We start from the raw sequence: 21885 nt of genomic DNA on the forward strand, positions 1-21885 counted from the left end.
CCTTTATCTACTCCTGCTCGCATCTGGACCCGACACCGAGGATGCCCCTTCTCTTCTCAGCCGGCCAAGCCATCTTCTTCACATTATTCTTGGAGTGTCTGAGACCACTCCCGTCCAAGAAGGCTTCTAGAACACTCAGGGAAATAGTCTTAATCTCGTCCTTCTCAGTCCAAATACAAAACTGCAGACTTCATCTAAAATCTTTACCATCTAGTATTTTAAAGTATGTAAATTATGTATGTTATCGGCTTAGTGTTTGGTGTGTCTTCATATAACACCATAGCTTGATTTTTTCCAGTCTTACCGCTTCTGTATATTTCATAATACAGCACCATGTGAAAAACAGATACCTAATACATTTATTTTGATTTCATAGGCCAAATGGTACCTTTAAATTGCCCTGCTGTGAAAGCCACCACTTAATACCTAATAAAACCTAATAAAACAGACTTGAGGTGACAAAGGAAGAGCTGGGTAGCAGCTCTCACCCACCTTTTGTGAATGAAGCCTTATCCCTGCACCTGACTGCACCCTTCAAGCTGTTGGCTTTACACCTAGTTACAGGAATTCTGTGAAAACATCCTCCTCTTTTTGAATGCCTTTTATTCATTTACTAAAAATTTTTTTTTAAATTTGATTTTACTGAAGTATCGTTGATTTACAATGTTGTGTTAGTTTCTGGTATACAGCAAAGTGATTCAGATACATACTTTTTCAGATCCTTTTCCATTATAGTTTATTACAAGATATTGACTATAGTCCCCTGTACTATAGGTAACCGGGCCTTGTTATCTATTTTATATTATATATAGTAGTTTGTATCTGCTAATCCCAAACTCCTAATTTATTGAATAGGCATAAACTGAACGTCTTTTGATCATACTACACCCACTTCAACTCGACCTGTCATAGCACAAACCCTGACAGTCTCTGACCCTGGTCCTGCACAGCCCAGTTTTCTGTCTGTCTACATGGCTTTGCAGTAGAAGCAGTTGCAATGGTAGCATTCATGCTCAGAAGACAATTTCTTGCTCCAAGGACAGAGCACCTACCTTGTTCTTGGTGGGATCACCAGGCTCTTTGGAAAAGGATGTGGAAAGTGTTAGTGAGTAATGGACCCAGTCTGGACTGGTGTTCTCCTTAGGGTTGTTACTGGACAGTTGTTTCCTTGAGTAGAAAATCAAGACACATTCTATGAGAAAGTTTTCTCTGTGCCAAAGGAGTTTCCATAAGTTATTACATTTGGGCATACTAATAGAGTGCTTTTTGTTTCTTGGAATCAAGACAGACCATCTTATGATGATGTCAGACGTCCTCCAGCTCAGTCTGCTGGCCAGTTACAATCTGCATACAATTTGGATTGGATGAAACTATTGCTTTTGTAGATGCCTTTATTCGTTGTAGTCACTACTTGCAGCAAATATGTTCTAGATGGGATAGGGAGCATCTGAGAATGTAGTTCTACGAGGAAAGACAGTGGAAAAGGCGGCAAAACAGCAGAGACAGAAACGGGGACACAGTTATTGGCCAAGTAATGCAGGAAGCCAAAGGATTAAGGGAGCTGAGAGCGCAGTAAGCAGAAATGAAGATGCTCCCCACTGTCTGATCACCGCCATGTTGACTCAGTGTCACTAAAACACTGCCAGTTGCTGCTTTAGACCGACTTCCACCAGGCCCGCACATAGGCACACTACTTTCCCAGTCCACAAAACGTTATTAATGGACAAGGGCGAGGTCACAAAGGGAAGATGAGACAGGGGTAAAGAATCCAAAGTCCTTTTTTGACTCTTATAAAATCTCAGAAAGAGCACCTTAAAGGCAAGCTTCTGAAAGGGAGGGACTTAAAACAGTCACATTTGTCTCATACACTTCTATAAAAAGATTATCACAGGAAATCCACACTTGCAAGGTATATTTCACTGCTCTGTAATTTTTAAAATTTAATTGGAAAATAAGGTAGAGGGAAGGTTTTATTTGTATGTTAATTAAGCCTTGTACCCGGAATGATTCAAATCTTTTGGAAAAGTCAAATATCTCCATGAAATTGTAGTGAATAGTCTCCTACACCTAGTATCTGTGTGGGACACGTGGAAGTTTTAACTCACGAATATTCACATATAGGACATAATGGTAGGAAAAAGGACACTTTTTTTTCATAAAGAGACTTTAAGAATAACTGTATAGAGGAAAGGAACCAAGATGGCGGAGCAGAAGGACGTGCTCTCACTCCCTCTTGCGAGAACACCAGAATCACAACGAACTGCTGAACAATCATCGACAGGAAGACACTGGAACTCACCAAAAAAGATACCCCACATCCAAAGACAAAGGAGAAGCCACAATGAGATGGTAGGAAGGGCGCAATCACAGTAAAATCAAATCCCATAACTGCTGGGTGGGTGACTCACAGACTGGAGAACACTTATGCCACAAAAGTCCACCCACTGGAGTGAAGGTTCTGAGCCCCACGTCAGGCTTCCCAACCTGGGGGTCCGGCAACGGGAAGAGGAATTCCTAGAGAATCAGACTTTGAAGCATAGTGGGAATTGATTGCAGGACTTTGACAGGACTGGGGGAAACAAGAGACTCCACTCTTGGAGGGCACACACAAAGTAGTGTGTGCATCGGGACCCAGGGGAAGGAGCAGTGACCCCAGGGGAGACTGAACCAGACCTACCTGCCAGTGTTGGAGGGTCTCCTGCAGAGGCAGGGGGTGGCTGTGTCTCACCTTGAGGACAAGGACACTGACAGCAGAAGTTCTGGGGAGTACTCCTTGGCGTGAGCCCTCCCAGAGTCGGCCACTAGCCCCAACAAAGAGCCCGGGTAGGCTCCAGTGTTGGGTTGCCTCAGGCCAAACAACCAACAGGGAGGGAACCCAGTCCCACCCATCAACAGTCAAGTGGATTAAAGTTTTACTGAGCTCTGCCCACCAGAGCAACACCCAGCTATACCCACCACCAGTCCCTCCCATCAAGCCTCTTAGATAGCCTCATCCACCAGAGGGCAGAGAGCAGAAGCAAGAAGAACTACAATCCTGCAGCCTGTGGAACAAAAACCACATTCACAGAAAGACAGACAAGATGAAAAGGCAGAGGGCTATGTACCACATGAAGGAACAAGATAAAACCCCAGAAAAACAACTAAATAAAGTGGAGATAGGCAACCTTCCAGAGAAAGAATTCAGAATAATGAAAGTAAAGATGATCCAGGACCTGGGAAAAACAATGGAGGCAAAGATCGAGAAGATGCAAGAAATGTTTAGCAAAGACCTAGAAGAATTAAAGAACAAACAAACAGAGATGAACAATACAATAACTGAAATGAAAACTACACTAGAAGGAATCAATAGCAGATTAACTGAGACAGAAGAACGGATAAGTGACCTGGAAGACAGAATGGTGGAATTCACTGCTGTGGAAAAGAATAAAGAAAAAAGAATGAAAACAAATGAACACAGCCTAAGAGACCTCTGGGACAACAATTAAATGCAACAACTTTCACATTATAGGGGTCCAAGAAGGAGAAGAGAGAGAGAAAGGACCTGAGAAAATATTTGAAGAGATTATAGTCGAAAACTTCCCTAACATGGGAAAGGAAATAGCCACCCAAGTCCAGGAAGCACAGAGAGTCCCATACAGGAGAAACCCAAGGAGAAACATGCCAAGACACATAGTAATCAAACTGGCAATAATTAAAGAAAAATTATTGAAAGCAGCAAGGGAAAAATGACAAATAACATACAAGGGAACTCCCATAAGGTTAACAGCTGATTTCGCAGCAGAAACTCTACTAGCCTGAAGGGAGTGGCATGATACACTTAAAGAGATGAAAGGGAAGAACCTACAACCAAGATTACTCTACCTGGCAAGGATCTCATTCAGATTTGATGGAGAAATCAAAAGCTTTACAGATAAGCAAAAGCTAAGAGAATTCAGCACCACCAAACCAGCTCTACAACAAACGCAAAAGGAACTTCTCTAGACAAGAAACACAAGAGAAGAAAAGGATCTACAAAAACAAACCCAAAACAATTAAGAAATGGCCATAGGAACATACATATCGATAATTACCTTAAACATGAACGGATTAAATGCTCCAACCAAAAGACACAGGCTTGCTGAATGGATACAAAAACAATACCCATCTATATGCTATCTACAAGAGACCCACTTCAGACCTAGGGACACATACAGACTGAAAGTGAGGGGATGGAAAAAGATATTCCATGCAAATGGAAATCAAAAGAAAGCTGAAGTAGCTATACTCATATCAGATAAAATAGACTTTAAAACAAAGAATGTTACAAGAGACAAGGAAGGACACTACATCATGATCAAGGGATCAATCCAAGAAGAAGATATAACAATTATAAATATATATGCACCCAATATAGGAGCAACTCAATACATAATGCAACTGCTAACAGCTATAAAAGAGGAAATTGACAGTAACACAATAATAGTGGGGGACTTTAACACCTCACTTACACCAATGGACGGATCATCCAAAATGAAAATAAATAAGGAAACAGAAGCTTTAAATGACACAACAGACCAGATAGATTTAATTGATATTTATAAGACATGCCATCCAAAAACAGCAGATTACACTTTCTTCTCAAGTGCACATGGAACATTCTCCAGGATAGATCACACCTTAGGTCACAAATCAAGCCTCAGTAAATTTAAGAAAATTGAAATCATATCACGCATCTTATCTGACCACAATGCTATGAGATTAGAAATGAATTACAGGGAAAAGAACATAAAAAACACAAACACATGGTGGCTAAACAATATGTTACTAAATAACCAAGCGATCACTGAAGAAATCAAAGAGGAAATCAAAAAATACCTAGAGACAAATGACAATGAAAACACGACGATCCAAAACCTATGGGATGCAGCAAAAGCAGTTCTAAGAGGGAAGTTTATAGCTATACAAGCCTACCTCAAGAAACAAGAAAAATTTCAAGTAAACAATCAAACCTTACACATAAAGGAACTAGACAAAGAAGAACAAACAAAACCCAAAGTTAGGAGAAGGAAAGAAATCATAAAGATCAGAGCAGAAATAAATGAAATAGAAACAAAGAAAACAATGGCAAAGACCAATAAAACTAAAAGCTGGTTCTTTGAGAAGATAAACCAAATTGATAAACTACTAGCCAGACTCATCAAGAGGGAGAGAACTCACGTCAACAAAATTAGAAATGAAAAAGGAGAAGTTACAACAGAAACTGCAGAAATACAAAGCATCCTAAGAGACTAATACAAGCAACTCTAGGCCAATAAAATGGACAACCTGGAAGAAATGGACAAGTTCTTAGAAAGGTATAACCTTCCAAGACTGAACCAGGAAGAAACAGAAAATATGAACAGACCAATCACAAGTAATGAAATTGAAACTGTAATTAAAAATCTTCCAACAAACAAAAGTCCAGGACCAGATGGCTTCACAGGTGAATTCTATCAAACATTTAGAGAAGAGCTAACACCCATCCTTCTCAAACTCTTCAAAAAAATTGCAAAGGAACACTCCCAAACTCATTCTATGAGGCCACCATTACCCTGATACCAAAACCAGACAAAGATACTACAAAAAGGAAAATGACAGACCAATATCACTGATGAATATAGACGCAAAAATCCTCAACAAAATACTAGCAAACAGAATGCAACAACACATTAAAAGGATCATACACCATGATCAAGTGGGATTTATCCCAGGGATGCAAGGATTCTTCAATATACACAAATCAATGTGATACATCATATTAACAAATTGAAGAATAAAAACCATACGATCATCGCAATAGATGCAGAAAAAGCTTTTGACAAAATTCAACACCCATTTATGATAAAAACTCTCCAGAAAGTGGGCATAGAGGGAACCTTCCTCACATAATAAAGGCCATACATGATAAACCCACAGCAAACATCATTCTCAATGGTGAAAAACTGAAAGCATTTCCTCTAAGATCAGGAACAAGACAAGGATGTCCACTTTCACCACTATTATTCAACATAGTTTTGGAAGTCCTAGCCACGGCAATCGGAGGAAAAAAAGAAATAAAAGGAATGCAAATTGGAAAAGAAGAAGTAAAAGTGTCACTGTTTGCAGATGACAAACTATACATAGAGAATCCTAAAAATGCCACCAGAAAACTACTAGAGCTAATCAATGAATTTGGTAAAGTTGCAGGATACAAAATTATTGCACAGAAATCTTTTGCATTCCTATACACTAATGATGACAAATCTGAAAGAGAAATTATGGAAACACTCCCATTTACCACGGCAACAAAAAGAATAAAATACCTAGGAATAAACCTACCTAGGGAAACAAAAGACCTGTATGCAGAAAACTATAAGACACTGATGAAAGAAATTAAAGATGATACCAACAGATGGAGAGATCTACCATGTTCTTGGATTGGAAGAATCAACATTGTGAAAATGACTATACTACCCAAAGCAATCTACAGATTCAATGCAATCCCTATCAAATTACCAATGGCATTTTTTACAGAACTAGAACAAATTATCTCAAAATTTGTATGGAGACACAAAAGACCCTGAATAGCCAAAGCAGTCTTGAGGGGAAAAAATGGAGCTGGAGGAATCAGACTCCGTGACTTCAGACTATTCTACAAAGCTACAGTAATCAAGACAATATGGTACTGGCACAAAAACAGAAACATAGATCAATGGAACAAGGCAGAAAGCCCAGAGATAAACCCACGCACCTATGGTCAACTAATCTATGACAAAGGAGGCAAAGATATACAATGGAGAAAAGACAGTCTCTTCAATAAGTGGTGCTGGGAAAACTGGACAGCTACGTGTAAAAGAATGAAATTAGAATACTCCGTAACACCATACACAAAAATAAACTCAAAATGGATTAGAGACCTAAATGTAAGACCGTACAGTATAAAACTCTTAGAGGAAAACATAGGAAGAACACTCTTTGACATAAATCACAGCAATACCTTTTTTGATCCACTTCCTAGAGTAACGGAAATAAAAACAAAAATAAACAAATGGGACCTAATGAAACTTCAAAGCTTTTGCACAGCAAAGGAAACCATAAACAAGACGAAAAGATAACCCGCAGAATGGGAGAAAATATTCGCAAACAAATCAATGGACAAAGGATTAATCTCCAAAATATATAAACAGCGCATGCAGCTCAATATTAAGGAAACAAACAACCCAATCCAAAAATGGGCAGAAGACCTAAATAGACAGTTCTCCGAAGAAGACTTACAGATGGACAAGAATCACATGAACAGCTGCTCAACATCACTCATTATTAGAGAAATGTAAATCAAAACTATAATGAGGTATCATCTCACACTAGTTAGAATGGGCATCATCAGAAATTCTACAAACAACAAATGCTGGAGAGGGTGTGGAGAAAAGGGAACCCTTTTGCACTGTTGGTGGGAATGTAAATTGATACAGCCACTATGGAGAACAGAATGGAGGTTCCTTAAAAAACTAAAAATAGAATTACCATATGATCCAGCAATCCCATTACTGGCATTACTGGGTGTATACCCAGAGAAAACCATAATTCAAAAAGACACATGCACCCCAGTGTTCATTGCAGCATTATTTACAATAGCCAGGTCATGGAAGCAACCTAAATGCCCATTGACAGACATATGAATAAAGAAGTTGTGGTAAATATATACAATGGAATATTATGCAGCCATAAAAAAGAACGAAATTGAGTCATTTGTTGAGATGTGGATGGATCTAGAGACTGTCATACAGAGTGAAGTCAGAAAGAGAAAAACAAATATCGTATATTAACACATGTAAGTGGAACCTAGAAAAATGGTACAGATGAACCTGTTTGCAAGGCAGAAGTTGAGACACAGATGTAGAGAACAAACGTATGGACACCAAGTGGGGAAAACCACGGTGGGGTGGGGATGGTGGTGTCCTGAATTGGGCGATTGGGATTGACATGTATACACTGATGTGTATAAAACTGATGACTAATAAGAATCTGCAGTGTAAAAAACCAAACAAACAAAAAAAACAACTAATACTAAACTTTCTTTGGGTTATTTGTATGGAAATATGTTAATATAAATGTTTCAGACATTACATGAAATTTCTAAAAATCTTATATGTTCTGGTATAATAAGTCATAATTCTAGTTATTTCTTTAAAATGTATATCTCAAATAACTAAATTTCCTTGTCAATTGCATTATAATGAACTTTCATCAAATCTTTAACCGTGGTCATTTTTAAGTCTTTTGTCATTTACAGACAGTTCTGGGTGTACTCCGACACTTTCCCAAAAATGTTCCTATAAAAGGGTTTCATCTTCAGGGAATTCATGGAAAAGACTCTGACAAGCACAGGTTTCTGGTAACTGACTGTACTGCTGAACTGAATGAATAAGCGTTTTCAGAACTCTAACGGAAAACTGATGAACTCATAAAAGTGCTAACAAAAGATCAAGATGAAAAAAAATTAATTACATGGGACTGAGTGAACTGATGAGGATGATTATAATTTTTGTGACTTTCTGTTTGAATAAAAAAAAACCCACAAGGACTCAGAGGCAAAAAATATACAAATCAGTTTTCTCTGCAAAGTAAAGGAGCTGTTACAGTGGAGGATTACTGGACTGAATGTCCATATTATGACATAGTATGAGTGTGTTTCGTGTTTGATAATTGCAGTCATTGTTGCTTTTGTTGTGGTCATCCATTTAAAATGCTTGGTGTCAGTTTATCTCTTGTAAAAATAAAATACAGTGTGTGTGTGTGTGTGTGTGTGTGTGTGTGTGTGTGTGTGAAAAAAAAAGAATAAATGTATAAGTAAGGGGCTGAGCACTAGTCTGTACGGCATGTGGATTTTGGAACGTTTAACAGATGTTTATCATGATTTGATTCGTGGCTTGGGTGGCAAGTCCTCTTTCTGGGCATCTTTTGCTTGACAGAGTCCCAGCACATCTCAAGTTCCTGGATAGTTTACGCATCCTCTTCTGCCAGATATCAATCTAGGGGGTTTAGTGCTTGGATGTCAGGGTGAGTGTTGATGATACTCGGAAGATCTGGGGAAGCATGTTACTAAGTTGGTAAAACATTTCTTCAGAAATGCTCTGTTAAGAGGTAAGAAAAAAAAAAGTTTGCACTTGTTAAATCATCACTGATTTAAAAAAAATGTTTAAGTATTTTAAAACATGGAAGTAATGGCAGTAGTTCTAGACATGGAGTGTAATATGTGAACACTATCTTTCAGAGCTGATTTAACTGCACAGCTGTGGGCAGGGCTGTTTCTCTGGATCCAGCCTCTGAGAACCTACACTATTTCTGTCAAATAATAAGTCTGATTACCAGAAAACCCCCTAGATAACAGTAGTGCATTCAGTGATAAGTTTTGCTAAATTTTACATAGAACACGGAATCATCCTCTGCTCATGTCCTTTATGAATCGATATAACATAAATGTGGGGCGGGGAAGGAAAGATGAGTTAAGTTCAGCTTTGGGGTTTAATCGAAGATCCCCTGAGTGGCAGATACTAACATCTTTGACAGTAAACTAAGTGCCTTGATGGCATGCAAACACTTCTCCCCTTAAAACACAGAAAGCTGCTAGCATTTTCTTATGCTCTTTTGAGTTTACGGCAGTGTGCCTAGCTATGTCTGCGAGGAATATCACAACAGAGACTGAACTGGGGTGAGAGCTATCCAGATAACACACCTGTGGTACCAGAAATTGCACTGTCCTAGAAATTCCTCCGTCCCACGAAGCCATTTCCATCATGAAACCTAAAATAGAACAACAGACTTTGCTGAATTATGAGTTCTGGTCTTCAAACCTACCAGTCCTTTATTGAAAGTAAACTGAATTTTCATCGTGGAGCTGCACGTCTTGACTTTTTAGGTAGCTACTTGCCTGTAGGAAAGGTTAAGCCTGAAGGCCAGATAAGCTTCTGCAATCCTTATTTCTCCAGGCCAGAGAGGTTGCACAGACTTCCGTCAAAATACTTGTAATGTCATTTCTTAAGTCCTATTTTGCCTCCACACAATGAAGCCAAAACAGGTTATCAAAGATTAATGAAACACGTGGTTCTATTTTCTTTTCAAGAAAATAAAAGGTAACAGAGAGTAAGCTCCATCTCAATGTCCAAATATTCTCACATTTCAAGAGGTCTGGAGGGAGCTCCCTGGTGGCCTAGTGGTTAGGATTACAGGCTTTCACTCCTGTGACCCGGGTTCAATCCCTGGTCAGGGAACTGAGATCCTGCAGGCCGTGTGACACGGCCCAAAAAAGAGGGCTGGAGATTTTATTTTTTGATTGGAAAAAGGTAGATAAAAAAGCCGCTATGAAATATGTGCTTGTCCAACCATTTAACTGAGGCACCAGATGACAGGGGCAACTGCTACAATTCTTCCTCCTGGTTTGCTCTACTTTCAATATTTTCAAGGAAGAAATATAGGTCGTTGTTGTTAAATATAAGGTTGTGTTTACCTTTGACACACTTAAACACAAGTTCTGCTCTCCTTAAGCACCACGGTATAGTCATTTCCTAAAAACAGAAACAAAACAAATCATGTTTTTAACTGAACTTTGTAAAAAAGAAAAAAATATATATACGGTCAGATCTTAATTTATCTATAATGTTGACCATCCACTTACAGGCAACCATTAGCTAATTTCAGCTAGATTTCCTCTGGTTTTTAGGCATGTAACCTGTTCCAGCTGTTAGACTATACTTGTGGAATGCAAACTAACTGAATTAGCCTAGTCAGTATAATTTTAAAAATGAACATTCCCTTAAAACTTTCTACATAATTAACTCTGAAGACAAATATATGTGACATAGGAACTCCACCTACTTCTCTCAATATGTTAGCATGAATAATTCTATTAAATTGTACAATATTTGAATAAGCAATGCATCAAAATGTTTTCCTTGGGGCTTCCCTGGTGGCGCAGTGGTTAAGAATCCGCCTGCCAATGCAGGGGACACGGATTCTATCCCTGGTCTGGGAAGATCCAACATGCCACAGAGCAACTAAGCCCATGCGCCGCAACTACTGAGACTGTGCTCTTGAGCTCATGAGCCACAACTACTGAGCCCGCGAGTCACAACTACTGAAGCCCGTGCGCCTAGAGCCCGTGCTCCGCAACGAGAAGCCACCTCAGTGAGAAGCCCTCGCACCGCAACGAAGAGCAGCCTCCGCTCGCTGCAACTAGAGAAAGCCCGCACGCAGCAATGAAGACCCAATGCAGCCAAAAATAAATAAATAAATTTAAATTAAAAAAAAATGTTTTCTGTGTATAACATGTTATCACAAAGTACCAGAAACAAACAAGCGCCCTATTCCAGCCACCTAACCGACCAATGAGCTCTTTTTTGGACGCTCCTTCCTAACCCTTGACCAAGTGAGCACATGCGTGCCGCGAACCAACCAACCCACACATTTATACTTTTCTGTGGTCGTGATCAGCGATTGTGCCATTTTAAATTCCTTTTCTTTTCACTATTATCGAATTCCTTTCCCATGCTGCAAGTCTTTGTAACTGTAACAATAGAATATGTTTATTAATTCATTACGGTGATCCTTCAGGATCTTTTTTACACTCTTGGAAATCACTGAGGACTGCACTGAGCTTCTGTCTATGTGGATTATGTCTCCTGATACTTATTGCATTAGAAATTAAAACTGAGAAAATTTTAATTTCATTTAAAAACGATAAACCCACCATACGTTAATGTAACGTATTTTTTAAAAATGTAAAGTTACTATATTTTCCAAAACAAAAAAAATCTGAGTGAGAAGAAGGGCAATGCCTTACATATCTACAAATCTCATTAATGCCTGGCCTCACGGAAGACATCTGGACTCTCACATCTGCCTCTGCATCAATCTGCTGTGTGACCATACAGCCTCGGGAAGAACTCAGTGACGCTCATGCAAGAATGAGAATGCAAAAGGCAGAGTGTCTTAGTATTATCATGAAGATATTTTTAGTCTTGCTGACCCCCAGAAGGGGCTAGCATCCTGGGGTATCTTCAGAACACAATTTAAAAACTGCTATTTTGAGTTAATGCATCATAATTTATTTAAAATGGCCTCTTATAACTCAATTTCCCCTTTTTGTTAATAACACTGCAGGACATATTTATGTATATGACGCATGTGTGTATCTACATCTATAGATGTCTTGTTTTTTGAATAATTTCCTGGGATACTTACTCCTATAGATTAGTGAAATAAAATTCAAGTTTTTCCCTAAAAGGTAATATCAATTTACATTAGCCATTAGCAATGTATGCATCATCCAATTTTATCATATTGTCCACCAGCATTTGGACACTTAAATATTATTTAAAAGATTATTTAACATACTTACTAATTTAATAGATCCAAAACAGTATCACCCTGATGGCTTTTAAAAAATAGGATTTATTTTTTGAAACAGTTTTAGGTTGACAGAAAAATTATGAAAATGGTACCGAGAATTGCCATACACTCCCACACTCAGTTTCCCCTGTTAACATCTTATATTAGTAGAGCACTAGAAGTGAGGCTGTCCACATATCTATCAAGAATAAAGGGAACATACGACACAAATGAACTTATCTACAAAACAAAAACAGACTAACAGACATAGAGAACAGACTTGTGGTTGCCAAGGGGGAGGGGGGAGGGGGAAGGAAGGATTGGGAGTTTGGGATTAGCAGATGCAAACTATTGCATATAGGATGGATAAACAACAAGGTCCTACTGTTTAGCACAGGGAACCATATTCAGTATCCTGTGATAAGCCCTAATGGGAAAGAATATGAAAAAAATGTAAATATATGTATAACAGTCACTTTGCTATATAACAGAAATTAAACACAACACTGTAAATCAACTATACTTCAATAAAATTTTTTAAAAAGGAATAAAGAAACCAGACTACATCAAACAATGGCAGAAAAATCCTTTAGCAATTCTAATCTACTTTGGGTTTTCAGCGATGTGTATATCTAAAGCAATAGCAGACGACAACAACTGAATTTTTTCTACATTGTAAAATCACTATTGTGAAGTTATAGGAATTCGGGGGATGACACTTCGGTGAAATAACCAACACACACACAGACACAGAAACAGAAAGTCCTATTTTTAACAATTGTCAGGAGAAAATTATTAAGGAGAACCTAAAAGTTCATTTTGGAAATGTTTCCCCACCAAATAAGGGCTTTAGCCCGTATCATTTAAGGAGCCAGATGAATCAGAGGCTGTTAGAAAGCAGCAGCTAGAATCTGATCTTCCAAGTACCCCATGTACTTTTAGTGAACTTAATCATAACTGTCAAATTGCCATGATGTCACTAAAGGATTTCTATTTGCAGTCAGTTAAAAATAAGACCCCAAATACATTTTTATTCTTTCTACTGGGTGCACTATTCTCTTTGTAAATGCAGTACTATAAACAAATTACTTAAAAACCAGAAAAAAACCTGAACTACTATTGACACCTTATTATTAACTCAAATCCACAGTGCACGCAGATTTCCCCGGCTTTTACCTAATGGCGTTTTCTGTTCGAGGACCACGTCCAGGACACTTCACTCTACTGAGTCATTACGTCGCCCGAGGCTCCTCTTGCCCTGAGTTTCTCAGACTTCCCTTGTTTTTGATGAGCCTGAGTTTTGAGGAGGGCTGGTCAGGTATTTTGTAGGACGCCCCCTATTAGAATTTGATGTTTGCATCATGATTAGACAGGAGCTATGGATTTGGGCAGGAAGACTACAGAGGTGAAGTATCATTTTCATCACACCATATCAAGGGTAGATAATCAATGCGATTTATGACTAGCGATGTAAGCCTGGAACACCTGGCTGGGGTGGTGTTTTTAAGGTCGCCAGCCCTGACCCTCCCCTCTGACCTCTGTGGGAAGAAGTCACTAACTGTGGGCAGCCCACACTTAAGAGTGGGGATTTTGTGCCCCCCTCCTTGAGGATGGAGGATCTACGTAAGTTACTTGGAATTTTTCTGCATGGGAGGTTTGTTTCTTCTCCCCTATTCATTTGTTTATTCGAGCATTTGTTTATATCAGTATGGACTCATGGATATTTACTTTATATTTTGGGTTATAATTACCTAACCTTCTCTCAGTCTTGCTCTAATTGGCTTCTCCGGCATTATTCACACTCTTCATGAAACGTGCCAGCCCCTCTCCTGGGCTGAGTGTCACTGAGCTATCCCAGGCCTTCACCCATCTCTGACGGTCTCTGTGATTTCAGGTCTAGTTATTGCTATCGCTTCCCATGTAGTTTCCTGGACCCCAGAATTTCCCCTTCGAACTGATTTGGTTGATTTATCTGAAATACCTTTCTGATCACATTACACTCCTGTTTAGTAAGTTGCAATTGCTTCCTGCTGCCACATGAATAACATCTAGGACTTTCTTTAGTATTTAAGGCTAATTACCTTAGGACCCAAACTATCTCAGCTTCTATGACTTTTAAATTAAAAAAGTGAGGTTTCACTCCAGCCTGCCTGTCCGCCTTTGCCTGAACATGATCTGCAATGCCTGTCACCCACTCCTCCCATTTTCCTCAAGCCATTTCTTCTGCCTAGAATGCCCTCCCCATTCTTCCCATCTGTTGAAACCTGCTCTTCCCTCCCTAACCGTCCTCTCCTTCATGAAGTACTTCCCAGTTCCCAAGCTACAAATGGTGTCTCTGAACTCCCCGAGTACTTTGTTTTTGTTTTATCTCCATGATCATATTTTACTGTGTTTTTTTTTTTTGGGGGGGGCGGTGGTAGAGGAACAGGTAGGGAGATGGGATCTATGTCTTCTTTATTAAGGTGTGTGCTCTCTAAGGGCAGGAACCACTTTTTATTTACCTTTATTACCTTTATGATGATGCCTCCTGCAACACTGAGCATACAGAAGCTCAGGCATACAGGTTGAGTGAGTGAACCATTTATTATCCATGGAAATTTAAAAAGAAAGTGACTTTCTCTGTAGCTAGAATTAGGCTTTGAGAGGAAACTACTTTGTTTTCTTTTTCTTTTTGGCTGTGCCTCGCGGCATGCGGGATCTTACTTCCCCGACCAGGGATCGAACCCGGGCCCTCAGCAGGAAAGTGCAGAGTCCTAACCACTGAACTGCAGGGAATTCCCAGGAAACTACTTTTTTGTGTCCAAGATACTTTTAAGATTGATAAATAAAAGGGGTCTAGTTGCCAAAAGGGCTAAAAAGTAAAGAATCCTCTTTTCCAAGACTCTGGACGCTTATAAAAATGACTAGCAGAATTGCCTGATGTTTAAATTAAGTTTATAATACGTCTTAGCTTCAAAGTTCAGGAAGAATATTTCCTTGTAACTGACAAGGCTGTTATAAGAGAGCCACGGTGCCTTACGGGAGTACACATATGCATGGAGTGACAAGTTTTTGTCTTTTGTCTTATTTCTGCCTAGTTTAAAAAAATGTACAGAGAGAGCAAGGTGACTAAGAAATACCTACCTGCGGCTAAGAGGAAATGCTGATAGCTCTGAAAACTACAATAATAATGTCTTACATTTACACAGAACTTTACAATATACATAATTTGTATCTCACAAAAAACAACTTTTATAAACTAAAAAGGACACTGAGAAAGGTAGAGTGAACCACTCAAGGTCATGTGACAGTCTGAGACCTGCATTTTTTCATTTTCTTAACAGTATCTTTTGATGAGAAAGGTTTTAAATTTTAATGAAGCACAATTTATTAAGCTTTTCTTTTATGTTTTTTTGGTGTCTTAACAAATCTCTGCTTAATCTGATGCCAGGATTTTCTTTCGTGTTTTCCTCTAGAGGTTTTACACTATTAGCTTTTTTGGCTTAGGTCTATGGTCCATTTTAAGTTAATTTTTATGTATGATTGTGAGGTAAAGCTCAAGGTTTGTTTTGTTGTTGTTGTTGTTGTTTTACTGTATAAATACCCAATTTTTCCAACACCACTGGTTGGAAACATTACACTTTCTCACACTGAACTGCCTTGGCATCTCTGCTGTAAACCAAATGACCACATATGCACGGATTTATTTCTGGATTCTTTATTCTGTTCCTTTGAGCCACAGTCTACTTTTTTGCCAGTGTCACACTGCACTGGTTATTGTAGTTTGCTAAGCTTGTAAGCCTTGAAATCAATTGCTGTAAGTTCCCCAACTTTGTTCTTTTTCAAAATTGTTTTGACTGTTTTAGGTCCTGTGTATTTCATATAAATTTTAGAATTAGCTTTATCTCCAAAATCACCTTATAAGGATTTTGACTGGGATTTAAATCTATAGGTCAGTTTGAAGAGAACAGATAGCAGTACTGAGTCTTCCAACCAATGAACATAGTGTATCTATTTATTTAGGTCTTTTAAATTTCTTTCAGTAACTAAAAACTCAATTTTGTAGTTGCTAGGTCGTTTTTCACAGCATCTTTTTACTTGAAGACATTTTAAGCTTGTCTTCAAGCTCTTTAAACACAGTAATCAACTATTTTATGGTCCGTGTCTCACAATTCCAGTGCCTCAAAAGTCTTTGCGCATCTGTTTTTAGGTTTCGTTGTTTCTGCTGGTTTTCATTAGTGGTGTTTTATTTACTTACCCTTCACTTGCATTAAACATTTTATTGAAGGATCATATGTGGGGATAAATGCTAAAGTATAACTGAGTATTTGCATCACTTTAAAATGCTACTCTAAAACATAACATTTTTTCGAAACACCACGGAAATAATCAGAATCAAGGAATTATTACTTTTCATCCTATTATAATAAAGCACTTGTTTTTACATATAAAAAAGCATTATCTGACAGTAGCTTGTCTTATCTGTAATTTATTGTCATCTACGATTAGCCTTTGAAACATCTCAGGCTAAGGCCAAGGCTAAGCACTACTTACACGAGGACAGCCATTGTGCGGTGTGAGCACAGAGCTTCCGAAGGGCCAGCCTTCAACATCAACACACAGAATACGTATGATCCCACTGTGTTAAAGTCAGGATCGTGATGGAGATGATGAAAGACTGAAGCACAAGTTAGAACAGGGATAGTTCTAGTGGTTTGACCAAAAGTAGATGGAAAAAATCAAGTCCCTTCACTGCCCCACTTCTCCAAAGATCATCCCCTTTTATCCCTCAATAGCTTGCTTTCTTGCTTTTGGTATGTGTGGTCAATAGCGTGGTCTAGAGCAAATATCTATGAGCCAAATTAATACGAACTCTTCAGAATGATGTGAATTAACGCAAAGTTTCATCAGTGCTATATAGAGAACACACCAAAATACCAGCTCCGGGCAGGATCCCAGGATATCTTCGAAGTGACAGACAATTTAATTTTCACATGATATGAACACGCATATTCTGTTTACCTTCGCTTAGCGCTACTTAGCAGCAGGTGGATCAGAAAGGAAACTAGAAAGCTGCAGGCACCTGCACAAATACACACCCAGGTGGTTTTTAAAACCCCCATTTGCCCACACAAAGGCTCCATCCCAAGCACCCCTGTCATTTGTTCTCTGATCGAAAGCAGTGCCTAAAAAGAATGGCTTTCAGGACTCTAAACCGCAAGCTTTAGAAGTCAACAAGGTCACAAGAAGACATGATTTACTGGGTGTCATCGTGGGATGTGGCCTGTAGTCCTGTAAGGAGCTCTCTTCTGGAAGTAACCCTTAGTATATATTATACAGTAGGTGGCGTCTACAACACAGTGGGTCAGGTAAGCACAGAACGCTTTTGATCATGAGTTCTAACTAACAGCCAAGTGACTAAATCTTAGTGTCACATCTGTGAGAGTACATGGGAAAGAAATCCATTGAAGAAGCTGAACGGATCATGTGAAACACTTCAGACTTTGGAAATGAGGCAGGAAACTGGGCCCGGTGGCTATACTTTAGATGATAAGTGGGCACGGCACACACACAGTAAATTCTAAACCTGTGAAATTGAAATGAGGATGCCAGTTCTAATTATGATCGCAGACAATATCTTGTATCTAAAGTCAGTGGCCGCACTTTGACCACCCAACCTGAATCTTCCAATTAGAGTAAGGCTGAACTGCAGAGGTGACTAACTGGTATGTACTTTTAGGTCTTCACGGTGTGTCTTAGACGGTAGATATAAGAATTATTTCCTGGGTTTATGCACCCCTGAGGGAAACTGCAAGACTATCCTTTATCTCAAGCTTGTGCCTCGGAGGTTCCTGAAACACTCATGTTAATCGGTTTCATAAGCATCATCTGAAGGTGAGCAACAGCAGTCTGGCTTTCTCTTTTTTTACATTCAACAATCGCTTTGGGAAACTATTTGACTGGATCTACCAAAGCTAAACGGGTGCCTGGCCTACCGTCTACCAATTCCACCCCTAAGTATGTATCCAACAGAAATGCCAAAACATACGTTCTAGAATGTTCACAGCAACATCCGTCGCAATAATCAATACCTGGAAACCAACCGAATGTCCACAAATAGTAGAATGACTAAACAACTGTGGTCCAGTCATGCAATGGAACGCTACGAAACGATGAGAACGAGCAATCTACAACCTCAAACAGTACTATGGATAAATTTCACACACACAATACTGAGTGAAAGAAGCCAGATAGGGGAGTATGTACAACAGGATTCCACCCACGTAAATTACAAAAACACACCTAACTAACCTATGCTTTTCAGAGTGAAAACAGTGGTTACCCTTGTGGAGGGAGGGAATGTGGGTTAAGCGATGGGAAGGGAGCACAGGGCGACGCTGGGGTGCTGGCTGGTGACGTTCTGTTTCATCATCTGGGCGTTGGTGATGTTGGTGTTCAGGTGGCGAAAATGTGAGCTGTATATTTATGTGTGCTTTTCTTTATGTGTATTATATGCTAATAAAAGGTTAAGAACAACATCTGCATCAACCACAACAATTATAACAACTAAAACCCTTCAGTCCCAACTGATTCAACAAGTTAACAGCACAAACAAAAGGAAAGGTCAGGAACTCAGGATTTGTGACCTGCACGTTCACTCCCCGTCTATCAGGTTAGACTGAACTCCAGGATGACAGTGTCTTCAGATCACAAAGATCTACAGAGATAAAACTGGTAAGAGCAGGATGTCTTCCTTCTTGCCGATAGATTATTTTTTCTTTTCCTGTTTTTTTAAACTGCAATTCATTTCTACAGCTGTTTTTATCGACGCTGGGACATGGACTGTTTCCGACACTGTCATCATTACCTTGCACACACTGCAATATGGTAACTGAGAGTCTGGCAAGTCTGTTACAGGAAGAAAACAAGAGCCGAAACGCTTTGGGATCCTTGCACGAAAGCTAAGACAAATACTGCCTCTATATCCTGTGCAGTGTTGTCTGAGTTTGTAGGATAAACTTCTTGACCTGAATGGATGTTTAAATATGACCAATGGGAGGAGAGTGGCTCAATATACTTTCGTGAATTAAAATGGACACTCTGGAAACAGACTTAATGTTCTGCAGCTGGCTGTCCCAATTTAAAACATGTAACCTTTGTGACACTGTGGGAGAGGGCACGCTATAGTATCAGATGTCTGGAAGTAAATCCGAACTTAGTGAATTTTGGAAACACTGTTTTTGAGGTTGTTTCCCACCTACATATGACCATTTTTATAAACTGGTTAACCAGGAGTCCAGCTGCAGGAACGTTCGGATGTTTCCGTGTGGCTGGAATTCATCACAAACTTTCTTTGTCACTCCCCAAAGACTCTTTTATAGATGGACTAGTTAGTGACGCTAACAATGGCTAAAAATTCCTGATGGGACTAAAACTTTATAAAGCTACAGTGGGAAAAATAAAACAAAACAAAACATGTTGGTCAATCTCTCCTAAGGCCGCGTTAGGTGTGACTGAGGCTGAGGAATTAAAGAGTTTGATGCAGCTTGCATCTGATGGAGCCAGAATTCTTTTAATCAAAACGATAGTGTGTCTGGTAAAAATACAAAAGAATTGTAAGTGGGAAACCATTTGAAATCATCCTGTCTTATATGGAATTGATTTTTGTGTGTGTGTTTATATAGAGTATTGCATTTAAAATGAGGTGTCTATAACGTGATGAGTCTAACTGGGGACTGAGTCACTCTAAAAAGTACAGTATGAGATCTTTTACCCTGCACTTTATGATACAGTATTTATACACATCTATTATTTTGGTAGACAACTTTTTAATAATCGATGATTGCACTTCCTTCCTTTCATAAGCTGTGCTTGCCAGTTAGCCATCTTGCTTTTTTAAAAAGTGCCCCTCAAAACAAGCAGGCACCATGTTGCTGACATGGGTGCATCACCACGTTGGCCACTGACTCTCCCAGAAGGACTTGCCTGCACCCGTTTGTTTAGAGGCTGCTTTGCTCCTCCAGACTATCTGAAGTTGAATTTTTAGTCTCTGTATTATTTCTACAACTTATCCCTTCTAACTGGTTTTTATGTAGGTAAGGGACGAAAGCAGGAGAGAAAGCAAACAGCCATGGAAAGAGATTTTTAAATTAAACATGTAAAATAAAGTTCAGTACATCATAAAACGAATGAATGATTACGCCACATTTCGGTCGTAGAAGCCAGTACTTGTATTATCCTATGAGCATCCTTGAGACAATGTCAAAATGAGGCTGGCTTCTTCCCGTCATCTAGCTTCTCTTTCTATTGCCTATTAATGCCTACTAATTTTAATGTTAGCTGAAGCCAAATACAAGTGTGGAGGTAAATCTAAAGCTACTTAAGACAAAAACAGACGAGAAGGGGGAGGATTAGGGGCACCTGCCTTATCCAAAGCTAAAAAGAAGCCTGGCTTTCTGGTTTACCTACTATAGGATAATGCTAGAATTCTTTTGAACATACTTGGTTAAGGATTATTCACTGTTTTATGTTATATGTCACTCAATTCTATTGATGACGTATAGGAGATGCAGATAGGTGATGCAAAGCCTCATTAGTTAAACAGAGCTTTTAAAATGTAAAGTGGATTATTATCATTATACAATATTTTAACATTTTCAGAAAACGCTGGTATTTTCCTACCTGCTTACCTCTGACATATCATGCACCAGCAGGAGAGGAATACTTATTGTTGTGATGTCATGGGTGCAGCAAACCTTGAGTATGTTTCGGAGACCCATGATGGCAGGGTCCCGTGCAGTGATGTTTCCCGACTTCACGTTGTCGTCCACACAGAGATGGAAAGCAACATGGATTTCTGAGAGATTAGAATGCCGCGTAATGTAAAATTCTCCTGTGAACAGCAGATACAATCATGACTTTCAAATGCATAAGTCACATAAGTCATCAGTGGGCTTCATAAACAACTGTAGTGGGCAGGCAATGTGTTGAACCAGCAGAGGTGTTATCAGAACCTGTGTTGGACTCAGGAAGCAAATATAATTAGTGCTCCTTCATTCTTGGAAAGAAGGGTGATGAAAAAAGAGGCCAAATTTACCTTAGGTTCCTAAATTGGTATGAAGAGACCACCAAGCTTATTTACTCATAAGTAGGTCAAATGAGTACTCATCATCGCTATTTTGATGGAAATGCTCAAAACGTCATACTTAACTCAAACTTAACATGTACAAACAGGCTACTTGATGACCTGTCTTTCCTGCACCCTGAACCTGCTTCTCTCCATCTCGGTTTATGGGTCCAGTCCCCCTCCCGTTAGCTGCACAGGACAGAAACCAGGAGTTGCCCTTAATTACTTTCTTTCTCTCACTGCCTCTTCCCCAATCCAATTCACCACCAGCTATTTTGTGTATCTGCAACACATACCTCAAATATCTCAAATCTGAGCATTCCATTTTTATTGCTATCACCCTAGTTCATGCTACCATCATTTCACTTAGGTTTCTGTAATAGCCTCTTAATTAA

The 21885-nt window shown here is 39.2% G+C and overlaps 1 protein-coding gene across 2 annotated transcripts in view; it reads right to left on the minus strand.

Moving 5' to 3' along the window:
* Positions 1-220: 220 nt before the first annotated feature.
* FERRY3 (FERRY endosomal RAB5 effector complex subunit 3) overlaps positions 221-21885 on the minus strand; it is a 45962-nt gene continuing 24297 nt past the window's right edge. Inside the window, exons 11-14 of one of the 2 annotated variants that reach the window (XM_060024143.1) lie at positions 21054-21256; positions 10505-10562; positions 9734-9801; positions 221-1167 (exon numbers count right to left, since the gene is read on the minus strand). In XM_060024143.1, the coding sequence (XP_059880126.1) occupies positions 1150-1167; positions 9734-9801; positions 10505-10562; positions 21054-21256 (347 nt within the window). In that variant the 3' untranslated portion in view covers positions 221-1149. Of the gene's footprint in view, positions 1168-8568; positions 9132-9733; positions 9802-10504; positions 10563-21053; positions 21257-21885 lie in introns of those variants that run through there. The other variant, XM_060024142.1, reaches the window with a different exon arrangement.

Source organism: Delphinus delphis, chromosome 11, assembly GCF_949987515.2.
Source record: "Delphinus delphis chromosome 11, mDelDel1.2, whole genome shotgun sequence".
Taxonomy (NCBI): Eukaryota; Metazoa; Chordata; class Mammalia; order Artiodactyla; family Delphinidae; genus Delphinus; species Delphinus delphis.